The sequence below is a fragment of the Protopterus annectens genome, chromosome 9.part0, assembly GCF_019279795.1.
Source record: "Protopterus annectens isolate FY-2018-M chromosome 9.part0, PAN1.0, whole genome shotgun sequence".
NCBI classification, from domain to species: Eukaryota; Metazoa; Chordata; order Ceratodontiformes; family Protopteridae; genus Protopterus; species Protopterus annectens.
Window position 1 is genome coordinate 1051836975 of NC_056743.1, and position 26557 is coordinate 1051863531.

The 26557-nt window shown below is 37.8% G+C and overlaps 1 protein-coding gene across 2 annotated transcripts in view; it reads right to left on the reverse strand.

Annotated features, from left to right (window-relative positions):
- ITGB7 (integrin subunit beta 7) overlaps window positions 1-26557 on the reverse strand; it is a 603012-nt gene that overhangs the window by 74018 nt on the left and 502437 nt on the right. For both annotated transcript variants that reach the window (XM_044083856.1, XM_044083857.1), the window contains exon 11: window positions 10231-10424. In XM_044083856.1, the coding sequence (XP_043939791.1) occupies window positions 10231-10424 (194 nt within the window). The remainder of the gene's footprint in view (window positions 1-10230; window positions 10425-26557) is intronic.

The following is a 26557-nucleotide window of genomic DNA, read 5'->3' on the forward strand; positions in this document are numbered from 1 at the left end:
GCCAGCCTTTCCTTCCTCCATAAGCCAAAGCAGTCCTGTTTAGCAAAAGCAGCCAGTACTTCTGTTTCCTCTATAAGCCAGCAGTTCTCGGCACCAGAATGCTGCATGCATGTGTGCGCTGCCTCTATACATTCCGAGCATGCACAGACTGCAGACCTTGCAGCCCAATCCTCTTCCAGTCTATGCTGCTGTAACCGCATAGACTTCTGGGGCATCTGTAAGACTGCTGCCTTCTTCTAAACAGCAGCCCGGATCCGAGTTTCTATGCACACATGCATGAGTTCTAGGATTTTTTTATTTTGGTTTTCTATGTATGCATGCGTGAGTTCCGATATTTTTGTATTTAGGTTTTCAGCTGGGGGGGCTGCAGTCCTGCAGTCCAGTAGCACGAGCCACCACTGTGAGTTATAATATACTACATACTGAATCAAACCATACTAAACAGATCATACTTTACTATACCATAATGTGCCTTAATATATTGTATCACGCCATACCACAACACACCACAATGTGTCTACTTGAACAATCTACAATTTTGTCTTCCATGACATCCCCAGCAGTGACCCTAAAGAGAACAATTTATTTATTATTCATAGCTGTACCCGTGCATTTAGACACTTTGAAATGGTCAGCTTTAATTTTTTCAGCTCTAGAGATGGTCTTGTCATGTTACACCTTTATGACCTCAATGTCTTTACTGGCTACTATGGAGATTTTTCAAACAGAAATGCAGTTCTAAATGCTTACTTTAAACAAGTGTTAATATTTGCGTAAGTGAGGACTTGCAGATAAAAATGGATTACGAGTCTGGGAAGGCGTATCCACCCCCTCCTCGAGGGCAGACAGGGGATGTTAATTATGAGACTAATTTTAGAACTAATGGTGAATTTATGGAAACTGACAATGTTGAAACTGAACATAATAGCCCTTTAGAACCACAGCCTCTGAGGAGGTCAGAAGGACTTATGAACCAGAGGCAGAAACAGCAGAGACAGCAACAGCATTTTGAGGGGGAGAACAATGGGGTTATCCACAGAGGAATTGCTACACAAGAGAAGCAACTCACCAGAATGGCAGGGGGGAGAGTGAGAGGCAATTACAGGTGGTGAACAACAAAATCTCTAAATGTAAACTTGTACTTAGCCACACAGGTGATTTTTAATTACAGCTCTGTTGAGTTCACTCAGGAGTGAGCTGACTTATTAGACAAAGGTTTGACATTTGTGCGAAGCAGACAAGCTAGAATTGATGAATCATTATTACAGTTTAAACTGTTTGTGAGGAAATTAAATTTGAGTTTCTTTCTTCAACAAGAAGGAAATAACTTGATAAATGTTAGTAATATTTTTAAGAGGCCTGGTATTTTTAACCCACCTTTACATCCTTTGATTAGTATTTTTGAAAAGATGTATGAAAAAGACATTAGGAAAATGGTGGGAGAAAGATTTGATGCGCACATGGTGTACAATTTGTCTAGACAAGATAATTATTAAGGGAGATCAGTGGTATGGAACAAGTCAGAGTTATGAAACCTGACAAGGGTGGGGGCCTAGTGGTGATGGATGTCGATGAGTACATCAACAAAATGTTGTCTACATTGTTTACTGACACCTATGAAGAAGTTTCAATAAATGAAATGAACATTATGTACCACAGAGTAGATCTGGTTTTAAAAGACCTCTTGTTAAATAACCAGATTTCTCCTGGTAATTATGACTTCAAGGTGTCACACCCTAGGACCCCCACAATTTTTGGTATACCAAAGACTCATAAAAGCTTAGAAGATTCCCCATTGATGTTAAGGTGTCAAAACCTTTTCCTTTGGCAAAATACGTTGATGTAAATATCAAGGGTCTTTTGTCTGAGCATAGATACATTTTCAAGGACTCATAGGATTTTTTTATCTAAGGTCTCAAATCAACTGTATTCCGATGAACTATTGTTTGCTACTATCAATGTGTGTGACCTTTATTCTGTTATACCCCACACCGAAGGTCTTGAAATGTTCTATGATTTTTTTGTGTAAGCATCCAAGTATGGACCATGTAAAAGCACTAACCATTACCGCATTAATGGAACTCATTTTGGTTAACAACTTCATTATATTTGAAAATTAGCTATTTGACTACTGAAAGGAGTGGCAATGGGGACAATATTTGCTCCTACCTTTGCTAATATAGTATTAGCTCATTGGGAAAGTCAACAAGTTCTTAATTCTGAATTTAATAATTGTTGGACACTTTACTGGTGATTTTTGGATGACATTGTCATCTTTTGGATGAGGGACAGGGAAAAGTTGAGCAAATTTTTTGAGTATTTGAATAATAGTACATCTTTTCTCAGATTTACAATGGAAGTAGCGGAAGACAATTTACATTATTTAGATGTCACTATTTCAAAAAACGGAGGAAGGTAAGTTTGAATCTAATATCTACAGAAAACCCACCTACTCCAATTCACCACTTCATTTTGATAGCCACCATCTAATATATCAGAAGTCACTAGTTAACGGCCAGCTGGTGAGACTCGCCCATATGGTGAGCAATGACATTGTATTTAACAAACAAACTTTGTTCTTGAAGAACATCTTAATGAATAGAGGGTACCCAACTGTGTTTTTAGAAATAATTTTTTGTGACGTTATCAGGAAAAGGCAAGAAGGTATTTTTGTTCCTTTACTTGGGACAAATGGGAATCAATTGAATGTGAGCAACAAAAAGGAGACTGTTACATTTCAGAGAGCTTTAATTTTACCATACAATTTACACTTTGAAAGTATTAAAAACATCATTCATCACAACTGGGATATTTTTAGATGTGACAGTGAACACTTAGAGAAGGTAGGAACCAGCCCTGTGATTGTGTATAAGAAGGACCTTTGTTTTAAATATATGCTTGAAAAACCCAAGAAGGATTTACAGATGGGTCGCATGAGTAAATGCGGCCACTGTAACCAATGTAAGTTTATTAAAGAAGGGAGTGAAATATTTATTTCAAGGTGGGGAAGTTTCAAAATTGGTCAAAGGTTAAACTGTCTTAGTACCAATACAGCATACTTAGTGGTATGTCAACAATGTATGTCTTTTTATATTGGTAAGACAAAGAATACATTTAAGAAAAGGGTTTACCAACATGAATACGACATACAAAAAAATGATGACAGAAATGCTCTGGCCAAGCATGTGATGAGGAATCCAACACATTGTTTTAAATATAGATGTATTCAAAATGTGTTCTTTGACGAAAGGGGTGGCCTCCATGAATGGCTTCTTGAATATAAGGAGCTGATATGGTAGCTCAGAAGTAATGCTACGGAAGCCCCTGGTCTGAATAATTAAATTTCTATTAGCAATGTTCTTATACCCAAGGCTGAGTTTATCCTTTCTTGAATATTGATGTTTTTAAATATTTCATTAATGTATACATGTTCAACAGATTTTTAATAAGTTGTATAGATTGCCTTATTTTTATTTGGATGTAGCTAGTAAGCAGAGGGGGGAAAAGTCTTGTTATTTGTATTTCAATAATTAGGCTTTACATTTTAGAAAAAAGTGATGGATGCATGTTTTTGGGTCATGTGACTGTTTATGCGCGCATTTAAGCAAATAGTTCTGGATAGTGTTCTGATGAAGTTAGAAATAGTTCTGACAGAGCGCTTAACTTACATTAAACTGGAGTTTGTGTCTGACGTGTGCGGTTTGTTTTTTATTTTATTTTAATCTGTTTAAGAGACTGTGCATGTTTTTAATAATGTATTAACAGCAAACATGTTCACCACATTGCTCTTTAAACAGCAATGCTACTTAAGAAAGTCCAAGTCTTAAAATGAATTTTATAATTCAAAGTTCTCAAAGTCCAAGCTATGCATAAGCATAGCTGGTTCAACCAGCACCCTGGGCCATTACTATGAATCAGTGTACCACCCCCTTCAAATAAAGAGGAAAAAAAAAGTCAGTTCACTGTAATAAGCCAATCACAATGATCAGCTTATTACAGTTAGAGCTACTCCTCCCAGCTCTTCTGTCAAGTGCAAACATGTTCCTTCTACTGGCCAGATACACTACAACCTCCTCACCTCCACCCTTGCCATTCAGGTCACATTTCCGTGCGCTGCCCCAACCCTTATTCAACTTATGTTATTAAAAATATGAAAAAAATGTCTTCTTTTAAACTGCAGTAAACTGTATAGTTTATACCCTGCCTGCACAGAGCGGTACTGTGCTCATGTTTTAGTTTCAACAAGCAAACGCAAAAAAAAAATATTTTTAAATTGTAGCAAACTGCTTGCTACAGATGTAGCAAACAGTTGCTACAGTTTATACCCTGCCTGAACAAGGCACTACTTTGATCATGTTTTAATTAAAAAAAAAAAATCTTCTTTTTAAACTGAAGCAAACTGCTTGCTACAAATGTAGAAAACAGTTGCTACTGTTATACCCTGCCTGCATTATGTGCTACAGCACTTGTGTTTTAGTTAAAAAAATGTATATAGCAAACTGCTTGCTACAATGTAGGAAAGCAGTTGCTATAGTTTAGAGTACACATGGAGTGCTGTAGCACTCAGGTTTGACGACAAATGCAATACTGTGTTTTAAAAGTCGGTACTATATTAAAGAGTGATTGGGATTGGCTGATCGTGCCCCCATTACTTTGCACCCGGGGCAGTTGCTCCTTTTGCCCCACCCTAGCAATGCCAGTGAACCTATGTATTTTCATGTGAAATTTTATAAAATAAGGGTACTCCTGAGAGTTCATGTCCTAAAATTAATTTTGTACTGCACAGTATAAAGACTGAGGTCATGTATTTTTTCATGTGAAGTTTTGAAAACAATTTACTGCATCTCTGTAATCATATAAATCTACCTGTGAACTCTCGTAATGTACCTAGCATATTGTTTCATGGAGTTTGTAGTTTGAAATATCAACAAATTTATGAACAGTCTAATATTGTCCCTATGGCAGCATACAATTAATTTTTGATATATCTAGAGCCATACATGTTACAGGGCAGATATCAGTAACAAGGTATCTAACAACAGTATAAGCTGTCAGCTAATTTTCAATCACTTCTACTTCGCGCTTTTTAAAATATTAATTGAAATATGCATACATTTCCTGTTGGCATACTGTTATCTCCACTTCATGACCCCTACTCATATGCTTTTGGTGTACTTATGACTCCTCCATCCTGAATGTCATTATGCTGTTCTGTAGTAACATGTAACCCTTAAAGGTGGGTCTATAGCATATGAGCGAATTGCACAAATTGATAACTCTAATAATATCAAACGTACTGGACCTTGAAGTGCCTTTTCTGAGATCGCGGTACAGTGAAGAATGGGATATTTGCCCTTTCCTCACTGTATTGCAATTTTGGAGTTGGAATATATATTTAGCGGGGGGTGTGGGGGGCACAGCCCCCCACAATAGGAAGTTCATGGTCCGGTACATTCATTATTATGAGCGGTTACAATTTGTGTGATTCGCTCATATGATATAGACCCCTTAAAGGTATGGAAAGACTTGACCATATTAAGATGCTGAATGTTCACATTTCAAAAATAATGTATAATATGACCACTGACATGCATCCCATTAAACACTTTCAGCATATACGTCTCCTCTCATCACCACATACTGCATGCAGCTCCTTAATAATTTCTGACTTGCCTTGTCATAATGATATTTATTAATAATAAAAATGTGATGTAATAGTAGGATCTTCATTACCTTGTATCTTAGTTACACAAGGTGGGTATATTAGTGATGATCTCAAAAGTACCTTTGTTACCCACTCGAGGATCCAAAAGTATAGACCATATTAATGCAATGAATATTTCAGAATCCATAAATAATAATGTATAATATGCCACTTTTGCTGTCATTTGATTCCTGACACCACTATCTGTCTCGATGTTTGATGTAGCCTACAATGTCTACAGTTTAACAAAAACTGGAATAAAGTCAGTGACTAACTGAATAAATGCGGTGTTTATGGAAGCAAACAGCAATAAAATTGAACTGTTTTGCTTTGCAAAGAGAGCAAAGTATTTTAACTTTAGGTATGTCCCTATTCAGGTATAGTGGCACAGCAGTGTTGTTGCCTAGAGAAACATAAAAAAATGTACTTTAGAATGACATGACTCCAAATGAAGTTTCAAGACACAAAAATGCTCAATGTAAAGCAGTAAACAGCAATGTAACATATCAAAGGTAATAACTACTTCATACCCTACTGAGTGGAATGTTCACATTTCATAAATATCAACCTGTAGAGTTAAGAAATTCAAGGAAACTGCTTTACTAAAACCAAAACTATTCTGTGCTCATACAGATACATCAGAAGCATTCTTACTGTTTCTTGTTATATTTTGATTTGTTATATTCCTAAATGGTAGTTATGGGAATTGCTATGATAAAATTATTTTTGTTTTTCTATCTTTGTCTTCTGTGTATAAGCTAGACATAATAAATTATTATTATTGTTTAACATTTACTGAGGTAGTGCTATGAATCACTGGCTTCTTAGAATGTCTCTTGAAGCAGCGCCAGTATGTCTTTTTCAATTAATTAATCTAATTTATGTTAAATGCAAGCTGCTAAAAACCTTTTAAGGGTACATTTATTTTTAGAACAAAGTAGGAAAATATTAGTGATTTATTTTTTATACAAAGTGTAGTTTCAACATCCCCACCCACACTCATGCTTACTGTTAAAGTTGCTAGTAAGTTTAACAGTTCTGCTCATTTATCTGCTGATTTAGCAGTTGCTATGTCAAAGAAATAGTAAAGCACATAAAAACTTTTTCTGTTATTTCAGACTGTCCTTAATTTTCTGTGGTTACATGGTAAAACACTGGACTTAATAATTTTTCACATAGTGTTGCAGTATAACTCATCCCTTGTGCATCAAATAAAGATTTCTCGGCAGCAAACTTTGGAAAAGAATATCACAGTATGTTACTACAGGCTAACCTACAGAAAGTGTGATGTCTGCTCTAGGTCATGAAGGCTAAGGCCAATTCCTTTCTGAAACAAAAGAAGATTTGAAAAGGGAGAAATGGTATAACTAAGCGTAAAAATAAGGAAATAAGTTGATGCCATCTTTATATACCAGCATATCACAAACTGAAAATACTGAGCTTGTCAGATAGCTCTTCTCCTGATTTAATGATTTTACTAACAAGGATAATTATACAGTTTATTTATTACTGGAACTAGTATTGTGTATAACTTCTTCATTTTTAACAATAAGTATAGAAAAATAAAGGGTGCTGCTAAGGGGGCTGCTATGGCTTCCATCTTTGCAAATATGGCTTTTAGGTATTAGGAAACTGACTTTTTATATCAACATTGGCTGTTTTGACATATTTTACTATACAGACATTTTATTGATGACTATTTTTTATGTGGGGGCATGGAGCAGCAATTTGATGATTTCTTTGTTGAATTGAATTTGAGCATATATTTTTTATGTTGCAACTTGCAAATCTTTTCCTGTTATTAATTATTGTGATGTATTACCTGGTAAAAGGCAATAACAGATTTGTTTATGTTATTTCAGAAAGAAAATGTTTGTTAATAATTATCTACGCTGTACAAGTTTATATCCTAAATACCATAGGAAAAGGTGATTAAGAGCCAGTTATAGATAAAAAGGAAGTGTTTTAATAGAAAACAGACCACCTTATGAATTCATTCATGGAAAATGGGGTATACAAGATCAGATATAAAATCTATAGCTGCAAAGGTAGCAAATATAAGAGATACAGGTTGAGCACCCAGTCAAGAATCAGAAAAAAAGTGTTGAGTGGCAGGGTAAAACAAAGGAAAACAATTCACAAACATTTGATTTTGTTAATTTTTTAGAGAGTCCTGGAATTAGTAGAATCATCACGAATAACTGGAAAGAAATTGTAGGCAATAATGGCATCAATCTACTATTGGGGAAGCTAATGTGGTTCTCATCTCAAGAATCTTCTTGAGAGATGGGAAAATGGCAGTAAAATAAATGCATAGGAGTTTTATAGCCCAAGCAGGGACTCCAAAGAATTTTTCTGTCAGGTAGATTGCAAATGTTGGAGGCATGATGGGGAAGAGAATTGGGAACTTAATTTTTGAGAGTGTAATGAGCTGGTAGACTATTAAGAAAACCTTGCAGACTACTCTGTCGGAAATACTGGGAGGACAAATTGGTGCAATTAAGGAAATGATTTTTTGAGCAGTGATATAGGATCCCACTTACCTAGACATAATAAATCATTCCTGAGTTTAATTCTAGTGGTTGCCAAAAAAACAATTACTAGAAAATAGAAATCAAAGTCTAAACCAACAGTATCAGTAGTGAATATTGTAACAGGGATAAAAGAACTGGAAGTAGGATCTTTAGAAAAGGGAAGGAACAAATTACATAGAAAAAATGAGAATTGTGGGAACAATTCATGCAAAATAATATTTTAGAGGAGGAATGAGGTTTAAGGGAAGGCAAGAAATGAATGAGGTATGTAAAGTTCAATTGACAGGCACTGTATAGAATATTATATGTGATGTATAATGTCTGCAGCAGAAAATATGTCACTATAGTTTGTTTTCATTTATATAAATTTATGATTGCCTATGTCATAAGTGATAACTCAATAAAGATGCTTTTGTTTAAAAAATAAAAAAAGGATGCCTACAAGTACATGTAATTGTGCTCTTCAATGTGAAATGTGCTCCTTCTGTAGTTATATATTTACGGTTAGTCTTAGGAAACTAATGGTCACTGTAGCTGTAATTTGACAAGTATAGTTTACATTGCAAAACATTTGACATAGTACTCTTTCTATGCTGGTAAAACAGCAAGGATGCTTTAACAAAAAGTGTATTAATATTTATAAGCAGTAAGAATGAAAAACACCAAGATTTTGTTTTCAGACAGAGTGTAACATGACAGTTTTTACAAGTTTTTATTTATATTTGTTAGATTTTAGGTGGGTAATATTAATAGCTGATTAAAAGCAAGAGAACTACATTGCAACTATATCTTAGAGGTGATCACCCTTGGACTTAATAAAGATTTGAGCATAAAACATCTCTTAAAACTGAGACATATTAAATAGTTCTTGTTTGCAAAAATCATCGTTACTTTAGCTATTTTATGTGCTATTAATTAGCATTCTTCTCTTGGTGCATAGCCTCGCCTTTTAAATGACAAACTATAATCTTCATTGGTAGGTTGCAATTATACGATGTTCGTGAACATTTATTTAAAATAATACAGAACAATCAGACTTTTGTTCTGACGAGGCCTGATTGATGTTACAAAAGCAAGTGTTAAACAATTTAATAAATATAACTTGTTCCAGTATTTCACAGCAGTTACTGATTATAGATTTGATAAGAAAAAATGGTGGAACATTCATGATCTGTGGCATGGAAAATGGAAATGATAATACACAGAAATACTATAAGGTGTCTAGGCTTTAACTGCATCTTTGAGATATTTAATGATAAAATAACCATGAACTAAGGCTAACTACATTGGGAAGGCAGAGGCAATTGGGGAAGTGTAAGCCTTGTGTGTTATCTGACCTGCAGCTTACTTTAAATGAGAAGAAAGAAACTACAGAATTGTGATACTTTCAGTATACTACTGCAATACATAAATGGCATTAATGATGCACCATTGCAAGTAGAGCCAAAATACAGTATTTGAAAAGCATAAAACATACAAATATACTAGTTTTTATCAGCTGGACCCCCCCCCCCACAGATCTCATAGTATATTAAAACTATATAGGGAACCAACCTTTGTTGGGATCATTAGACTGTTTGGAATCTGCCCTTATAAGAGTTTAAGAACATCTCCCCCCAACATGTGCTGAGTTTTTTTTTTTTTTGCTTATTCACTCTTTGTCTGTTACTCCTATTCTCCTTTGAATATGTAGTAATATGTTTTCAAACAAAAGAAAGAAAAGAAACACCATCCCAATATATCACTTTATATATGAGCTTCAATACAGATATTCAAAACAGAATTTATTAGGACTTCTACTGTGTAATCAAAACCTGATTCTCCTTATATCTGTAAACTTGCATACTCTCTGATGTTGTTAAATAAATGCTTTTCTATTTTTTGTTTGTAAGACATTGACATACTAGGATTGGGAGATAAAAAATATGCAGTTGTTTGTTGCTTATTGAATGATATTAATAGATAATTCAGTGGTGAAAAATATATTTTTACCTGCATATTCCACAGCTGAAGTTCCCGGTACCATTACTGCAGTAGTCTGCATTCTCTGTAAAGTCATGGCATTCACAATCACAAAGTGTCTCCACCTCAATTTGTAGTTCTTCGCTAAACCCTAAGGGACGGATCTGAAAACTCTGCTTGGTTTCTAGACACTGCTTCGCTCTCAATGTCACATTAAATGTAACCTAAGGTAGAAAAAATAATTAAGTATTAGAATTAAGGGTACTACCAATTCTCATTCCATTTGATAACAGAGCTGATTTTCTTTGATAATTCATTAGTATATACTCAAATACTGACAAAATCAATGAGAATATACATTTTGTTTGCTAAAATCGACTTTGCTGCTATACTTTTAGTTGTACAATGTCATTATGTGATTTAAGCCTGAAAATAGTTATAGCTGCTATACTAATAAAGGAAGCATATGAGTGTGCATGTGCATATTATATATTATATATATATATATATATATATATATATATATATATATATATATATATATATATATATATATATATATATATATATATATATATATATATATATATATATATATATATATATATATATATATATATATGCACACAATGAGAAAGAGAGAAAGTGGTGGCTCCTGGAGTCTGTGTATATATACACAAACACACACACACACACACACACACACACACACACACACACACACACACACACACACACACACACACACTTGATACCAAATCATATTCAGATTCCAAATCACAAATACACTGAGCCCTCATAAACTGTGACTTGGGTATGGGTCTTATAACACGTTTGCAGTGACAACTATGTGATGTTAAAAATGCATTATTAGGAACTGTTTTTTGGTGTGCCATTATATCATTAGTACCATCTAGTGTTTTGATCATCATAGCATACAAAAATAAATGGTGAATAGTCCTCCCTTAATACTAAAGCTGATATCATATGCATGCTCATTAATATAATCCTTAAATAAATACAAATCTGTGCAATTTCCTTCCAGGTAAGTCAGCAGTGTAGTCTTCAAGGCAGCATGCATTATACTGCTCACACTAATTCTGTACTAAAATATCATGGACTATTTACAGCAAAATAATATACACATTGAAAAGCCGTTAAATAAATGTAACTTTTATTCATTCATATCATGATTAACTCAAACACGAACCCTGTATTGTTCTGGTTTCTTCAGTGGTGTTCTGTTATCAGGAACATTTGAATGGACTATGAAGCTCATTTTGGAAAAGTTAATGATGTGTCATAGCTTTACTTGGAGACAGGATGGCGGATCCACTTTCTGTAACTATTGGTTATCCTGGGTTTCATAGCTTGTCTTGTGACAGAATTGACTGTAACAATTCTGTTTGTTCATCCTTCTGGAGCTTGGAGTTTGATGTGTTTTTCTTATACATATGTCTGCTATGTTTGGCACACAACTTAATTTCCATTACCAACACAGGATCTTGATTCAGCTATTTGATCACTTACTTCAACTCAGCTACAAATTTCCAATGGGTTTTGTATTCTTACCGTGCTACCATGTTGCAAATCTCATGGTAAATTAATCTGCACATACATCCTAATGATATATTAGTGAGAACTAATATAGCTGATATAATATTGTCAGTGTCAGTGGTACAACAGGTAGCACACTAGCCAAAGCTGTGGGACATTTTTTTGTAATTGCAACTCCTTGGAAGTTATTTACCTTGCCCTATGTCAGAACTGTAGATGTTTTTATGTAGGGAAAACCTAGAGATAATTTTGGGAATGTATCTGTGAACATTTCCTAGATATTAGGAAAACTAAATCCATTAGTTCCCTTGCTAAACACCTTAACAACAACGCTGGTTATTATTTTCTTTTTTTTTTTTGGGTTGGGCTTTGTTCCCAAATCTCCAAGGGGGTGGTTGTTGGGAGGACCTTTTAGAGCAATGTGAATTGCTTTGGCAACTCAAGTTAAATGTTATACTGCCCCAGGACTTAATGAACACGTTTCTATTGGCAGTGTTTTAAGGTTAAAATCTTACAAAGTTTAAATGGTATTTTATATGTTTTTGTATTTGTATTTGTAATTGATATGGATTTTTGTGTGTATACTTTCTTACAATTTTACTTAATTTATATTCATTTTTTGTATTTCTTTTGAGGATATGTGATCATGTGACTAATAAGGAGGGAAATTTAAGTCTTTTTGTATTTGGGTTTTTACTCTGAAGAAGCCTGTTGTATTTCCAGATGAAAGCAGTTAGTGTTTATTAAATATACATTTTTGGTTGCTCCTGGACTTCCTTCTTGTCTTTTTCATTTGGTTTGAATTCTGTAGAACAAATTGTAAATACAATAAATAAAATAAAATAATAAAAAATATACTTAGTCTACTTTCTTTCATTGAATTTATACTTACCCAAACCATTAAAACATGAGACGAATTCAAAGAATGTTTATTATATTGAATCAATGATAATACTGATATTTTTCTCAGGGGAATGAACCACTTGGCCACCAGGGTGAACTTTGCCCTTTTCCCCAGTGCAGTACAATGTCAGAATTGGTATATTTAGGTTGTGGGGTGAGGGGGGCAAAGTCCCTCACTTTAATGGGTTTAATTTTTGTTGTTTTTTTTGTTTGTTTTGTTTTATCTTGGTGGCAAGTGGTTCATTCTGAGAAAAATATCAGTGATTCATTGCTTCGATATAATAAGGATTCATTGAAGTCATCTCACGTTTTAGTTTTGGGTAAGTCTAAATTCAATGAATGAAAGTAGACCCATATGTATGTGTGTGTGTGTGTGTGTGTGTGTGTGTGTGTGTGTGTGTGTGTGTGTGTGTGTGTGTGTGTGTGTGTGTGTGTGTGTATGTGTGTGTGTCTATATATATATATATATATATATATATATATATATATATATATATCAAATATCAACAAGTAACAGACAGGATACCAGTGATGAACCACACAAAAAAAGCACCAACATGAAGAAAAAATCATGTGGAAACAAGGCAAAGGAAACCAACCATTCAGTTTCAGGGTAAAACAGCTTTAATGTAGGGTGTAAGCGCTTTCACAATGCTAACATTGCTTCTTCAGACAACCTTACTCATCAACAGTTCATCTTATATACCATTCAAAATTATTTACTTAGTTAAGACAATGGTTAGACCCAACACTTCCTTAAAGCTAAAATGCTATCTATACAGAAAGCATATTGTATGACAAATAAAGTATATAAAAAAGCATATATACATAAAACCATAAGGTAAACTAAGAACATATAAAATCTATTACTCTAATATAAAATACATAAAATCATTTTTTTCTAAGTTTACATGATTTTAAAATAGGTTTCAGGGACAAAGATTCATTGAGGTCAGAGCCTAAATGTGCGCCCAGCCATTTAAGCTCAACATTCTCCATGTTATTAACCATGTAACCCAGCCTAATACTATCTTGAACAACCTGAAGAACTTGAAAGAGAAAAACATGTGTGGGTCCTAATCATTTAGCGTGCTTAGCAAGAGCACTAAACTCCAGCCTCTTTTGAGTACAGTAAATATGATCCCTAATACGCTCTCTCAATCCTTGATTTGTTTTCCCAATGTAGAATCTAGAACATTGTATACAGTGAGCTATGTAGACTAGATTGTTAGTATTACAGTCTGCAGTTGTTCTAAGTTGCCAAATACGTCCAGTGTCAGCATGCTTAAAAATGTATTCTCATCAACATATTGACAGAAGTTGCAGCTCGCACACTTCTTGGTGCCAAACCCTCTCACATCAGTGGGGATACTATCTCTGGGATAGCATCATTTCTTCTGAAGTGTTCATTTATTCTTATAGACAAACCTAGGTGTAGTCCCCACTACTCCACATAATTTCTCATCCACCTGAAGAATGTGCCAATTATGTTGCATAATCTACTTAATGCCCCCAACATCCTTAGTAAATGACAAAACCACAGGTAAACTGTCATCCCTCATCCTGTGAGGACATTTAGTACAAGGACATCTAGAATAATAGGATTTGTTGCCACAGAGGCTTTTGATACCTCTGTTTCAGTGTAGCCCCTCCCCAAAACCTCCTGCCTTAACATATCTAAACTCTCGATAAGATCTCTCTCCTTACAGGACAGACGTGCAATCCACAAAGTCTGGCCCTTGACCACCCTAGAAAAAAACATGTTGCAGATGCATATTGCCCCTATGCAGAAGTGAGGGGCAGTAACACTCCTTCCTGTGCATCCTTGTAGATATGACACCCATTGGACTAAGTAGAATTTCAACATCAAGAAAATCAATTTTACTAGATGAATATTTGAACGTGAATCTCAAGAACTCACAACTACTATTGCGCTTACCCAGAAAATGAATTAAATCATTCTTATCTTTAGTCCATAAAACAAAGAGATCGTCAACAAAACGTCAGTAAAATTTCAGTGTACTCATTCCTATATTCACAATATTCCAATACTGCCACTCTGCCATCACTAAGTTCACATAACTATTGGGACAGCTGGTGCCTATAGCACACCAATAGTATGCTCCCTCAAATGCAAAAACATTATGTTCAAATACAAATTCCAATAAAAAACATAAAAAGTCAATATGTTGGGCACTGAACTGACTATTTCTTCTTAGGTATGATCTAACCATATCAATTCCTGCCTGATTAGGAATGGAAGTAAATAAAGATTCCATGTCCATCATGACTAGAATAATTCAGCACAGGTACGACCTCCTACTGCTTCAAACAGATCTCCCAAAAAATGTTCAGTGTCCCTTAATACAGTTGGACATTTCTCTTAACACTCCTTTAACTTGTTTATCTACGTATATTGAAACTGGTTCAGTTAACCATCCTGAACCAGATAGAATCAGTCTAAATCTGGGATGAGTGGGACTTTTATGTATTTTGGGAAGTCCATGTAGCTGTAGTACAAGGGGACATTCAACCATAAAATACTCAAATAAGTCTTTTGTTAAGATACCTAGACACATTCGTAAAGGCTAGAAAACACCTCATTTTTCATTACTTCAATAACACTTACATCAATACATCTATAGACTTTTTCATCCTGAAGCATAATTTGCATTTGCTCCTCATAGTAGCTAAAATCCAAAATGACAACAAGTCCCCCCTTATTAGCAGGCCGCACAATCACATTATGTCTATTTTGCAGTTCAGTCAGTGCTTTCTGTTCCTGTTCATTTAAATTACTGCCCCCTTTAAATTGCTTCTTACATTCAAAATAACTATACAAATCCTGTTTGCAAGAGTGAGTAAATACTTCTAAAGGCTTTGAAAGTGATGGCATAAAAGTACTTGACTTCCTAAAAAGATTATGTTCTAACTGTTTATCATTCCCAAAAGCAGCTCGTAGAGCAATGTTCCAAACAAAAAGTCTCAGTTCAAGCATAGTCTCAGACAAATCAGCATTTGTAGACAGAATAAACCCTAACCCTTTATTTAGCAATGAAATCTCATGCACAGACAAAGGGCATTTTGACCAATTCTATACTAACCCGTCTGGGCTGATGCCCACATTTTCTTCAGTGTTCTGCCATCGTAAATATGCGGTGCTTCCTTCCTCTTCTTTCCACTTTTCATAGACTCCTTCTTGTAGGAGTGTTTTCTGCTTGACTGAAAAGGAAGAGGTAGTGTGAGAAAAATTTGTTCCTTCATCGTCGGTAATATTTTTCTCCTTACAACAGGTATATCTTCAGCAATATGAGTAGAAGTGGTGTTGTTACCAAGTGCTGGAGGCATCTCGGCAACTGCAGTAGAGTACGTCAATGTGGCTTGTAGTGGTGATGTCACACCCTCAATTTCACGTTGATTAGATGTGGTGCTGACTTCAACCAGGTCCTCTCATTGCTCTATTGGTTGATTTTGTTCACTGGACCTAGGCCAAGTAAATACATGCTGATTTTTGAAATCGGCTAAGTCCCTCGCCAACTTCATTTTCTTGACCTGTATATACCTCCTTTCATAGGCAAGCACTTTATCTACAAGTTCATTTAAAAATAAATCAGCAGACTCGCTGCCCAACATAGATATTAACTCATTCTGGTGTAAATTAATTTTCTCACTCAATTCATTCTAAATCGGTGAGAAAAAGTCAATGAATTGTTAGGCTCGATTTGTATCAAGGTTGATTTTCTGCCACTGCGTTAATAACCCTGGATATGTGTTGCCATATGTGGTTATATTTAGAACCCTGAGGCCCCTGGGAACAACATTCATTTAAATGCAGGCCTCCAAAAGATAGTGTTGACATTGGAGCCTTTTAAAATGAAACAGGTCATTCTCAATGTCTCTCATACATTCTTTAGCCCTAAGGCCAATTTGCTCATTGACACCACTATCTGAACCAGCGAACTGTAGATCGCCATCTAACAACGGATTCTGTTGTAGAATCATGCAGCTTATGAGTCTTTCATTCTTGCTTCTAGTAAAAGATGTTCAATTTTCACCTTTAACAGCACTCAAAACTCTTTCTGCCATGTTCACTGGAACCAGGAACAGAAGACTGAACAAGTGACAGACAAGATACCAGTGACGAACCACACAAAACTACAGAAGCACCAAAATGAAGAAATAATCGTGTGGAAACAAGGCAAAGGAAACCAACCATTCAATTTCCGGATAACACGGCTTTCATGTAGGATGTAAGTACTTTTACAATGGTAACATTGCTTATTCAGACAACCTTACTTATCACAAGCTCATCTTATATACCATGCAAAATTAATTACTTAATTAAGACAATGGTTATACCCATCATTTCCTTAAAGCTAAAATGCTAACTATACAAAAAGCATATTGTATGACAAATAAAGTATATAAAAAAGCATCTATGCATAAAACCATAAGGTAAACTAAGAACATATAAAATATATTACTTTAATATAAAATACATAAAAGACAAAATATTTTTCATTTCTGGGAGTTGATTTAGGAGAACAGTGATATTTTTTGTGAGTGGCTGAGCGTCTATGTGGGATTATATATTTTGTGTGTACAGTGTATGGAAATATTTCCTTACATTTTCTGGGGTTTAATTAATCACATCACAAGATTTATGTGTGTTTGTCTGCCTCTTCTTTTGTCAAACTGATTCTCAAACCCTCTGTTTGGCTACTAAAGTTGAGATTATTCATAATCTTTCCTGTATCTGAAATGGAAAACATTCCTTTAAATTTAAGCCATTAAAAGAATGGTTCATTATTTCTATCCCTAAATTAATTGTTGGTTTTCTTTAACTGCCACCTTCAGTTTCTTCCATTGAAGGAACTTGCTTCCATATGTTTCTGTTGGAGGTGGGACCACATCTTAGAAAAAAAACGGCACCACCTTCATTGTTATCAAAACTGTTATGACTAGACCCTATATAAAGACACTGCTCATTTAAACCATTGCTACTAATACTAGGGGTAGCTAGAGTTACAATCAACATTTACATTTGCCAAAAAAAATGTGAATCAAAATGTAATTCATCAATCTTCATATCTGTTACTTCTTGCTGGTCAAGAAAGAGCTTATGAATGCTACTTCTTGTTGGTCAAGAAGGAGCTTATGAATGCTAAGATTTTTAATACTTCTTTTTAATCACTTTAGTAAAACTGCATAATAATATATTCTTTAACCACACAAAGTCTTTCAACTGCATATTTAATGGTTCCAAATCTGTATTTAGTGAGGAAAGTTCACATTCAGTATAATGTATTTTGACCTCATAAAGTCACAACTAGTCCTTTTACAAAGTCTGCAGTCAGTCATTCATAAATTCTAGACTATTCATTCTCACAGCTGACTGTTTCTCAGCCATTAAAACTTTTGGGACAATGTTACTACCTAAATACTTCAGAACATATGTCCACTTGTAAAGTCATTTTTTTCTCCCCAGGACATGACCTGATACTATTGGCACCCAACTGGCCCACTCATTCTGAGGATATGGGAGCCGGGCATTCTTTGGCAAGGTGAGAATCGTACAGCCTATTTGTTCTTAACTGGAAATCCCTCTCAGCTTTCCATTCCCAGTCAAAACTGAAGGTGTAGGTAGTTGGGTTGCTTGTTGGTACTAGGGCTGGCTTACCCTCTTCCCCTAGGAGCACCCCTCCCCCCTCAATGGCTGTTGTAAGATTTTCCATTGCTGTTGTCTAAAGGGAAGCACAGCTGTATACCCCAAGTTCCCCTTGGCTGCAAGTACAAAATGCACTTGGATAATGTGTGCTCTCCTGGCTCAAACTCCACAGCATAATAACTAGTGCTCCCACTAGATGCCAGGGCCATGTCCCACTCATACCCAGTATGGGCAGTGGGCAGTCAGCTGCTCCATCTAATCCCCACAACCATCTCCTACAGATGCCTGAATTACTATTCTCATTTTTTTTAGAGTATTATTACACTTTCAGGTCCTTGTTAGCACTATTGCCTGTCTCTAGGGAAGGACTGTTGGTTGCAAAACACTTAATATGGCTCCTGTTTGCTAAATTCATTCACTGACAATGTAGTGTATACAGACTTCTTACCCCACATATACATCTTCATTATCATCTCACAGTTTACTCACTTCACTATCAAGAAAAAGGTATTGTTATCTGCTAGGTATCCTGATAATCTTATACTTTGTGAAATATCCTACTCAAGTTGAATTTCCAATCCGGAATAACATTTCAGCTTACATTTGAAAATTCAGAACTACAATATATTTAACAACCTTAATGGCTTTTATGTTTGTCTCTGATGTTCTAGTCAGTGCTTTGATACCATTATCAATGTTTACCTATTTTTGTAGATTCTTAGTTGATTTTCACAATACATATTCACACACACACTGCTACTTAAATATATCAACTTTGAGATCGCACTCCACAGAAGAAAATGTCAAACATACTATTATGTGCTTCATGACTGCCTGTTGTAACCTTAGTCATGTTCCCTTTTAATATGCTATACAACAACATAACTTATCTTAGTGTAGTAAAGTACAATCTCGGAGTTGATATATTTAAGTAGCAGGGGGTGTGGGGGTGCAGGGGGGCTTGCCCCCCTGCTAATAGTTGGAGTAAACTAATATGCTTTGTCTTTTGTTTCTCTATGTACTTCTGCTGGAGTATAATAAGTGTTAGTATCCTGTAGTTTTTTTTTCAATATTATGAAATTCAGTATTTTGAGTTTTCAGCATTTTGAACTTTCAATATTTTGGCTTCAGTATTTTGAATTTCAAGATTATTTGCTTTCAAGATTTAGAAGTGGACCCATATATATATATATATATATATATATATATATATATATATATATATATATATATATATATATTAGCAAATAGTTATCAAATTCAGCACCTCTAGTATGAAATTTTAATGCTTCTCAATTTCAATAATCAAAAACAATTTCTATTACTGTTTTTCAAATGAGCACATAACCCTCTATTGATGTTTCCCTTTGGTAGAGTCCTCTGATTTTTTTTTTTTTTAGCTCCTGGCCTACTTAGTACAATGCAAAACAGCACTTGGCTATATATATTAACTATTTGTTAAAATTTACAAAATCTCTGTTAAAATATTTGTATATAGTACAAATGTGTTCAGATTTTTTAATTATTGTCCAAATATTTCTGTTATGGCTTATGAATACTCCTTGCAGTAAATTCAAATTAGTTCTCATGTTCAAAATGGCTTTATTATTATTATTATTATTACAAATATTATTATTATTATCCTTGAGTTAGTGCAGAAGATTTAACGATATGAGTGGTTGCCGAGCTTCCCCTGGTAATACGAGTCTGATTCTTCAAATAAAAAACTCAACCAAGAACCTTGAACCACAGTTTAATAAAGCAACCAGCAAATGTAAAACAAAACAGCAAAGCTTTCGGGCTTAGCTCTTCCTCAGTGCAATAAAACATTAAAATCACAGTTCACTTAAATACCTAATAGAAGTCACATGACCACAACCTCATCATGTGACAGTAAAATATTTATATACATTCGTTAATATTGCATTTGTTTCTTCACTAAAATAGGTTTCACACTTATAGCAGCATTCAGTCCTGGATACTTATCTGCAGCTAATCTAAGTATCCATTCATATTCCCTCACATCCACCTCATTACATATATTATACCCTCTAACATTTTTAGTAATTACATCCATTACTCTATATTTAAAATCATGATTTGAACCCATATCCATTTTATGTTTAGTTAACGCATTAGTAAGTATACCTCTGTGCATATCTGACCAATGCTCTATAATTCGATCCTTTAGTCTCCTTTTGGATTTACCTACATAGAAAGCATTACATTGAACACAAGTAGCAAGATATACTATTTTTTCCATATTACATGTTGCATATAAATTAAAGGTGTAGTTCTGCTTAGTGATGGAATGAAAGAAATTATTATCTGTTATAATAAATGAACACCAGACACAATTATGACACAGAAAGGAACCTTTTTTCTTTAAACTTATCCCTTTACAAGATTTATAAGCCATTTCCTTATAACATGATGTTTGCTTTAAGCTTTTACCATTCCTATATGCAAACCTTGGTTCCTCACCAATGATTTTCTCCATACCTGGCATGGCTTTTAATATATGCCAATTTCTTATTATTATCTCCTTTACCCCTGCGGTCCTTCTGTTAAACCTCATGACATATCTAAATTTATCCTGTTTCCTAGACATTCTGTTGGTGTTATACAATTCCATTTGACTCCTTTCAAAATATGGTCTAGCATCATATGTCATTATTTATTACTTGTTGTCTCATTTCCTCCAAAAAGTCTGAGTCTAATTCTCTCATATTCTATTTTCCTACTTTGTGACTCTGAGCAAATCACTTAACCAGATAGTGCTCCAAGGTCGAGTCTGACAAAGATCTGGGTAAGTGCTTAATCCCAGTTAACAAATCAAATAAATCAATCACTTATTTTGTAAATGTCACTCCTCATATGTGTAAAAAATAAACTTAGCATGCAAAAGTCAATCATATGGTCTCGGCCATATGGTCTGTAACTTTAATGAAATTTCAACCATGTGTAGGGGACCCACATATATATATATATATATATATATATATATATATATATATATATATAGATATAGATATAGATATATATATGTAGATATATATATATATATATATATATATATATACACATTATATATATGTTTATATATATATATATATATATATATATTAGGGAGGGGCTTCTCACCCTTTTTGCCCCTTGGTCCTTCTCCGACCCATACCACGGGTTCGGAGCTGTCGGGCGCCGGGCAGATTTGGATCCGGGGTGGGTCGATCCGATGGGTCGGCGCACCTCGGATCCGCCCCATCCCTTGAGTGCTTGGTGCCGGACCCGACCTCTCGAGCCGAGGCGAGCCTCGGATCCGAGGGAGCTGGTGTGTCTTTGGCTCCGTCCAGGTCAGAGCACACCGCCTCTCGGATCCGACGGTTTCGGCTCCGACCCGATCCGCATCGGATCCGAGTGGGGGTCGGCTCTCGGGCTTAGAGAAGCTGGCTCCCCCTCGGCCGGCGTAGTGGAAAGGGCACTGTCGAGGACATCCGGACCCCCGGTCCCTGCCACGGCTCCATCCCGCACTCCATTGCAGTTGGGCCAGGCCCCCACCAGCCGGTCCCAGGGACAGCCCGCCTCAATGTCCCAAGTGGTTCCTTTGAACATCCAACTGCTGAAGAGTACTCCTCGGACAGCCCCGATGAAGTACCTCGAAGCGTAAGCGCAAGAGGAGGCACATGGACTCCTGAGTCCGCCACTGAAGACACAGACTTGGAGGAAGGGAAAGGCTCCCCTAGGTCACCCCCTGAGGCCGCCCCATTTGGAGACATCATGGAGATGTTAAGGATCAGGGGGGGGGGTGGTCTGCCCCCAAGGCTTCTTCGGACGAGTCTGTGTTCTTGGAGGCATTCGAGGCGGGCCCTTCTACCTCTTGGGTGTCCCCTCCTGCTGACCCCCTGGTGGATCTTATTTCCATCAGGGCGTGGAAGGATCTGGACACCATTGAGCCTATCCTCAAGCGCCCGGACCGCATTCTTTCCCCTCCGTCGGACCGCACCCACTGGAGTAAGGGTCCCCCAGTAGATGCCATGATGATGGCTGCAGCAACGAAGAGGGAATTGGCCCAGGAGAGTCCCTCCGTGCATCCTCCGGGCAAGGAGTCCCGTTCGATGGATCGCATTGGGAAGCGAGTTTTTAGTTCAGCAACCTTCTCCTTGAGAGCGCTGAACTACATGGCACATGTCATTAGGATGCAGCGGGATCTGATTAAAGAATACCCTGCATCTCCCCCGGAGTCCATCTCGAGTGAGGATAAACAGGTTTACTCCACCCGAATGGCCACTCTCAGATCAGTTTCCAATACATCTATGCGCTACTTTCTCATGCTACTGAGGGAGCTGCTAGAGCCAGCGGAGCAGGCCTAGTCATGAGGCGACAGGCCTGGCTCCGCCATTGTGATTTTGCAGAGCCCTTCAAGGCGACCTTCGCGAATGCTCCCTTCGATGGTTCTGCCTTGTTTGGCAAGACTGTTCGCGATACATTAGTCCAGAGCGAAAAGGACGGAAGACGCTGTCTCCCGTCGGAGTCTGCTTCTCAGCTCCCCAGAGGTCCTTCTCTAAGAACCAAAAGGGACAGAAGAAGGTGTGGTTCCGGAAGTCGCAGCAGTCCCAACCTGCTCCGGACAACCAGTCCTTCCGTGGCAGAGGAGGACGGGAGGTCGCCGTGCTAGAGGCAGGGGCTCCTGGCAACTTTGGGTCCAGAGAACCTTTCTCTGATAGACCCACGCAGCAGCCCTGAAGGGTTGCCCGGCTGTCCGTCCCTGAGGCAGTCGGGGCGTTTCGAGGCACCTGACTTCTTGGGAGTCCATAACAACAGACAGTTGGTGCTCGAGTCATATCCAGAGGATATTCAATTCCCCTATTCAAGGTTCCCAAATCTCGCAGCCTCCCAGATGTTCCACCCGACCAAAGGGAGGCAGCAGCTATCGAAATCGAACAGCTGCTAGAAAAAGAGCCATCCAGCACGCCCCCGAGATCAAACCGGATTAGGTTTTACTCCAGGTTCTTTTTGGTGCCAAAGAAGACGGGGGACTTAAGACCAATCTTAGACCTTTCCCAGTTGAACCTGTCAGTAACCAAGCAAAGCTTCGGGACGGTCACCCAACAATCTATACTTCCCCTCTTGAGGGAGAACGACTGGATGTGCTCCATAGACCTCAAGGACGCGTACTACCATATTCGGATGGACAGACGATCCAGGAGGTTTCTTCGCTTCCGGCTGGGAGCCAGTCATTATCAGTTCAGGGTCCTCCCCTTTGGTCTCACCTCAGCCCCCAGGGTGTTTACCAAGGTGCTAGCGGTGGTAGCGGCCCACCTGAGGCTCCAGGGATTACAGGTCTTTCCGTACCTGGACGACTGGCTCCTGACGGCATCATCAAGGCATCTTCTGTGCTCAGCCAGGGATTACTTTCTTCAACTAGCACCAAGGCTGGGCATCACGATCAACTGGGAGAAATCTTTTCTGAACCCCACACAAGTTATAGATTTCATAGGAGGAAGACTAAACACCAGATCAATGCGAGCCTTCCTCACCCCAGACCGTATTGCCAGCCTGGTGTGTCATGTGACAGCGATCCTGCAACCATCTCCAACTGCAGCTTCAGTCCTGAGGGCCCTAGGTTCTATGGCGGCAGCTATTCCGCTTCTCATTCATGCCCGTTTACGCATGCGGGTTCTTCAATGGACCCTTCAAGTTCAGTGGTCCCCTCTTTGTTCTTCTCTAAACGCTCCGATTGCGGTCAGCAGAGCGTGCAGGGACTCCCTCTTGGTGGCTTCTTTCTCCGGAGCCCCTGGCAGGAGACCTTTTGCTGCATTTCCCCGAGCCACAGTGACCACGGACGCTTCTTGCCTCGGGTGGGGGCATTCTGGGAAAGATTGTCCAAGGCACGGAATCCCACAGAGACGCTATTGCATATAAATGTCCTGGAAATGAGGGCGGTGCTCCTAGCATTGCAAGCACTTCACCACGTTCTTCCTTCAGGGACTATTGCGATTCAGACAGACAACATGTCGGTAGTCTGGTATATCAACAAACAGGAGGAACCAGGTCTTACCCCCTTTGTCGAGAGGCCATGAGAGTCTGGGAATGGGCAATTTCCACCAAACGCTTTCTGGTAGCAACGTATATTCCGGGAAAGTCCAACATCCTTGCGGACAAGCTCAGTCGCACCATCCTTTCTCCACACGAGTGGTCTCTCAATCCTCAAGTAGCGAAGAAGATTTTTGCCGCTTGGGGCAACCCTGTTGCGATCTTTTTGCCTCTCCCTCAAACGCCAAATGCGACAATTTCTTCGCTCTGCTTCCCCACCAGGGAGTTCCCAGAGATGCTCTGGTGCATGCTTGGCCTCCCAGTCTCCTTTATGCCTACCCTCCACTTCCTCTGATGCAGAGGCTTCTGCAGAAAGCCAACAGTTTGGGGAGCAGAATGATTCTCATTGCCCCATTCTGGCCTCGACAACCTTGGTTCCCCTTCGTATGGTCTCACAAAATCAATCCACCATGGATTCTGGATCCACTGATCTCATCTCTCACCCTCTGGGAATGTCAGTTCCCAATCTGCGGACCCTGAAGTTAACAGCTTGGCTGCTCCAGTTCCATCCTTAATTAGGACTCCCGGTATCTCATCTCCGGTCAAGGCCATTTTAGTGGCAGCTCATAAACCTTCCACCAGGCAGGTTTATCGGAGTAAATGGAAGAGGTTCTCTATATGGGCAGTACAGAGAACTTTGGATCCTTTCTCGGCACCTATGTCAGCGGTGCTGGATTTTCTAACAGACCTCTTTCATCAAGGGGCTAGTTCTTCCACGATTAAGGTACAATTGGCAGCTATCTCGCATTATCACATTGGTCATGACACAGCTCCCCTTATGACGGCGAAATTATGCAAAACATTTCTCAAAGGAGTTTTTTTGTTGAGGCCTCCAGTCAAGGAGGTTGTACCACCCTGGGACTTGTCTTTAGTCCTGCAGGCCCTTACTTCTCCTCCCTTCGAGCCTGCAGCTTCTACTGATTTAAAGTACCTTTCCTGGAAGACTGCCTTCCTGGTAGCTATCACTTCAGCCAGAAGAGTGTCTGAGCTTCAGGCTCTGTGCGGCAAACCGCCTTACCTTTCTTTCTTCCCTGATAGGGTGTGCCTCAGGACCAATCCTTCCTTTCTTCCGAAGGTCTCTTCTGAATCCAATATTAACCAGTCAATCAATTTACCTGTGTTTTTTTCCCAAGTACTCAAACAAAGGAGAATACAAATTGCATTCCTTGGTTGTTCATAGACAATTACGTTTTTATATTAACAGAACAGCTGGCCACAGGAAATCAGATCAGCTGTACGACTCCTTTGCTAAATTTGCTCTGGGTAAAGTAGTATCTAAAGTCACACTAAGTGGATTGCTAATTGTATTCTGCAGGCATATGACACTTCAGGCAGACCTGTTCTCAGAGGGTTACGGCTCATTCTACTAGGGCAGTTTCCACGCCAGCCGCCTTTAGGTCCCGAGTATCATTGATGATATCTACGCGACAGCTACTTGGGCCTAGCCTCATACTTTTATTTCTCATTACAAGGTGGAAGTTGTTTCTAGAGGAAGAGCATCCTTTGGCTCAGCGGTGCTCCGGAACATCCTTCCATGACGGCCGCCCAAGATTCAGGTAGCTAGGGACTCTGTCCCACAGGTTGCAGACGAATTAAGTCTGCCTACTTCAGATTTAGAAGTTATGTACTCACCATAACGTTCCATCTGAGTAGGTGACTTCATTCGGATGCAACCATCCCCCCCTCCATCCCCCTGACCTTTATAGAGCGAGTATTTATGCTGTTTTAGTGTACTGTTGTCAGTATTTGAGGCAAACTCAATCTGAGGTCAGTCAGGGCTTGGCAAGGGGTTATGGGTAAGAGGGAGGAGCTAGGAGCTCGGAGCCTAAGATTTTGAATTGCCGGCTCGGATCCGAGGTCGGATCCGATACCCACAGGTTGCATCCGAATGAAGTCACCTACTCAGATGAAACGTTATGGTGAGTACATAACTTCTAATTAGTATCCTGTTCAATATTATGAAATTCAGTATTTTGAGTTTTCAGCATTTTGAACTTTCAATATTTTGGCTTCAGTATTTTGAATTTCAAGATTATTTGCTTTCAAGATTTAGAAGTGGACCCATATATATATATATATATATATATATATATATATATATATATATATATATATATATATTAGCAAATAGCTATC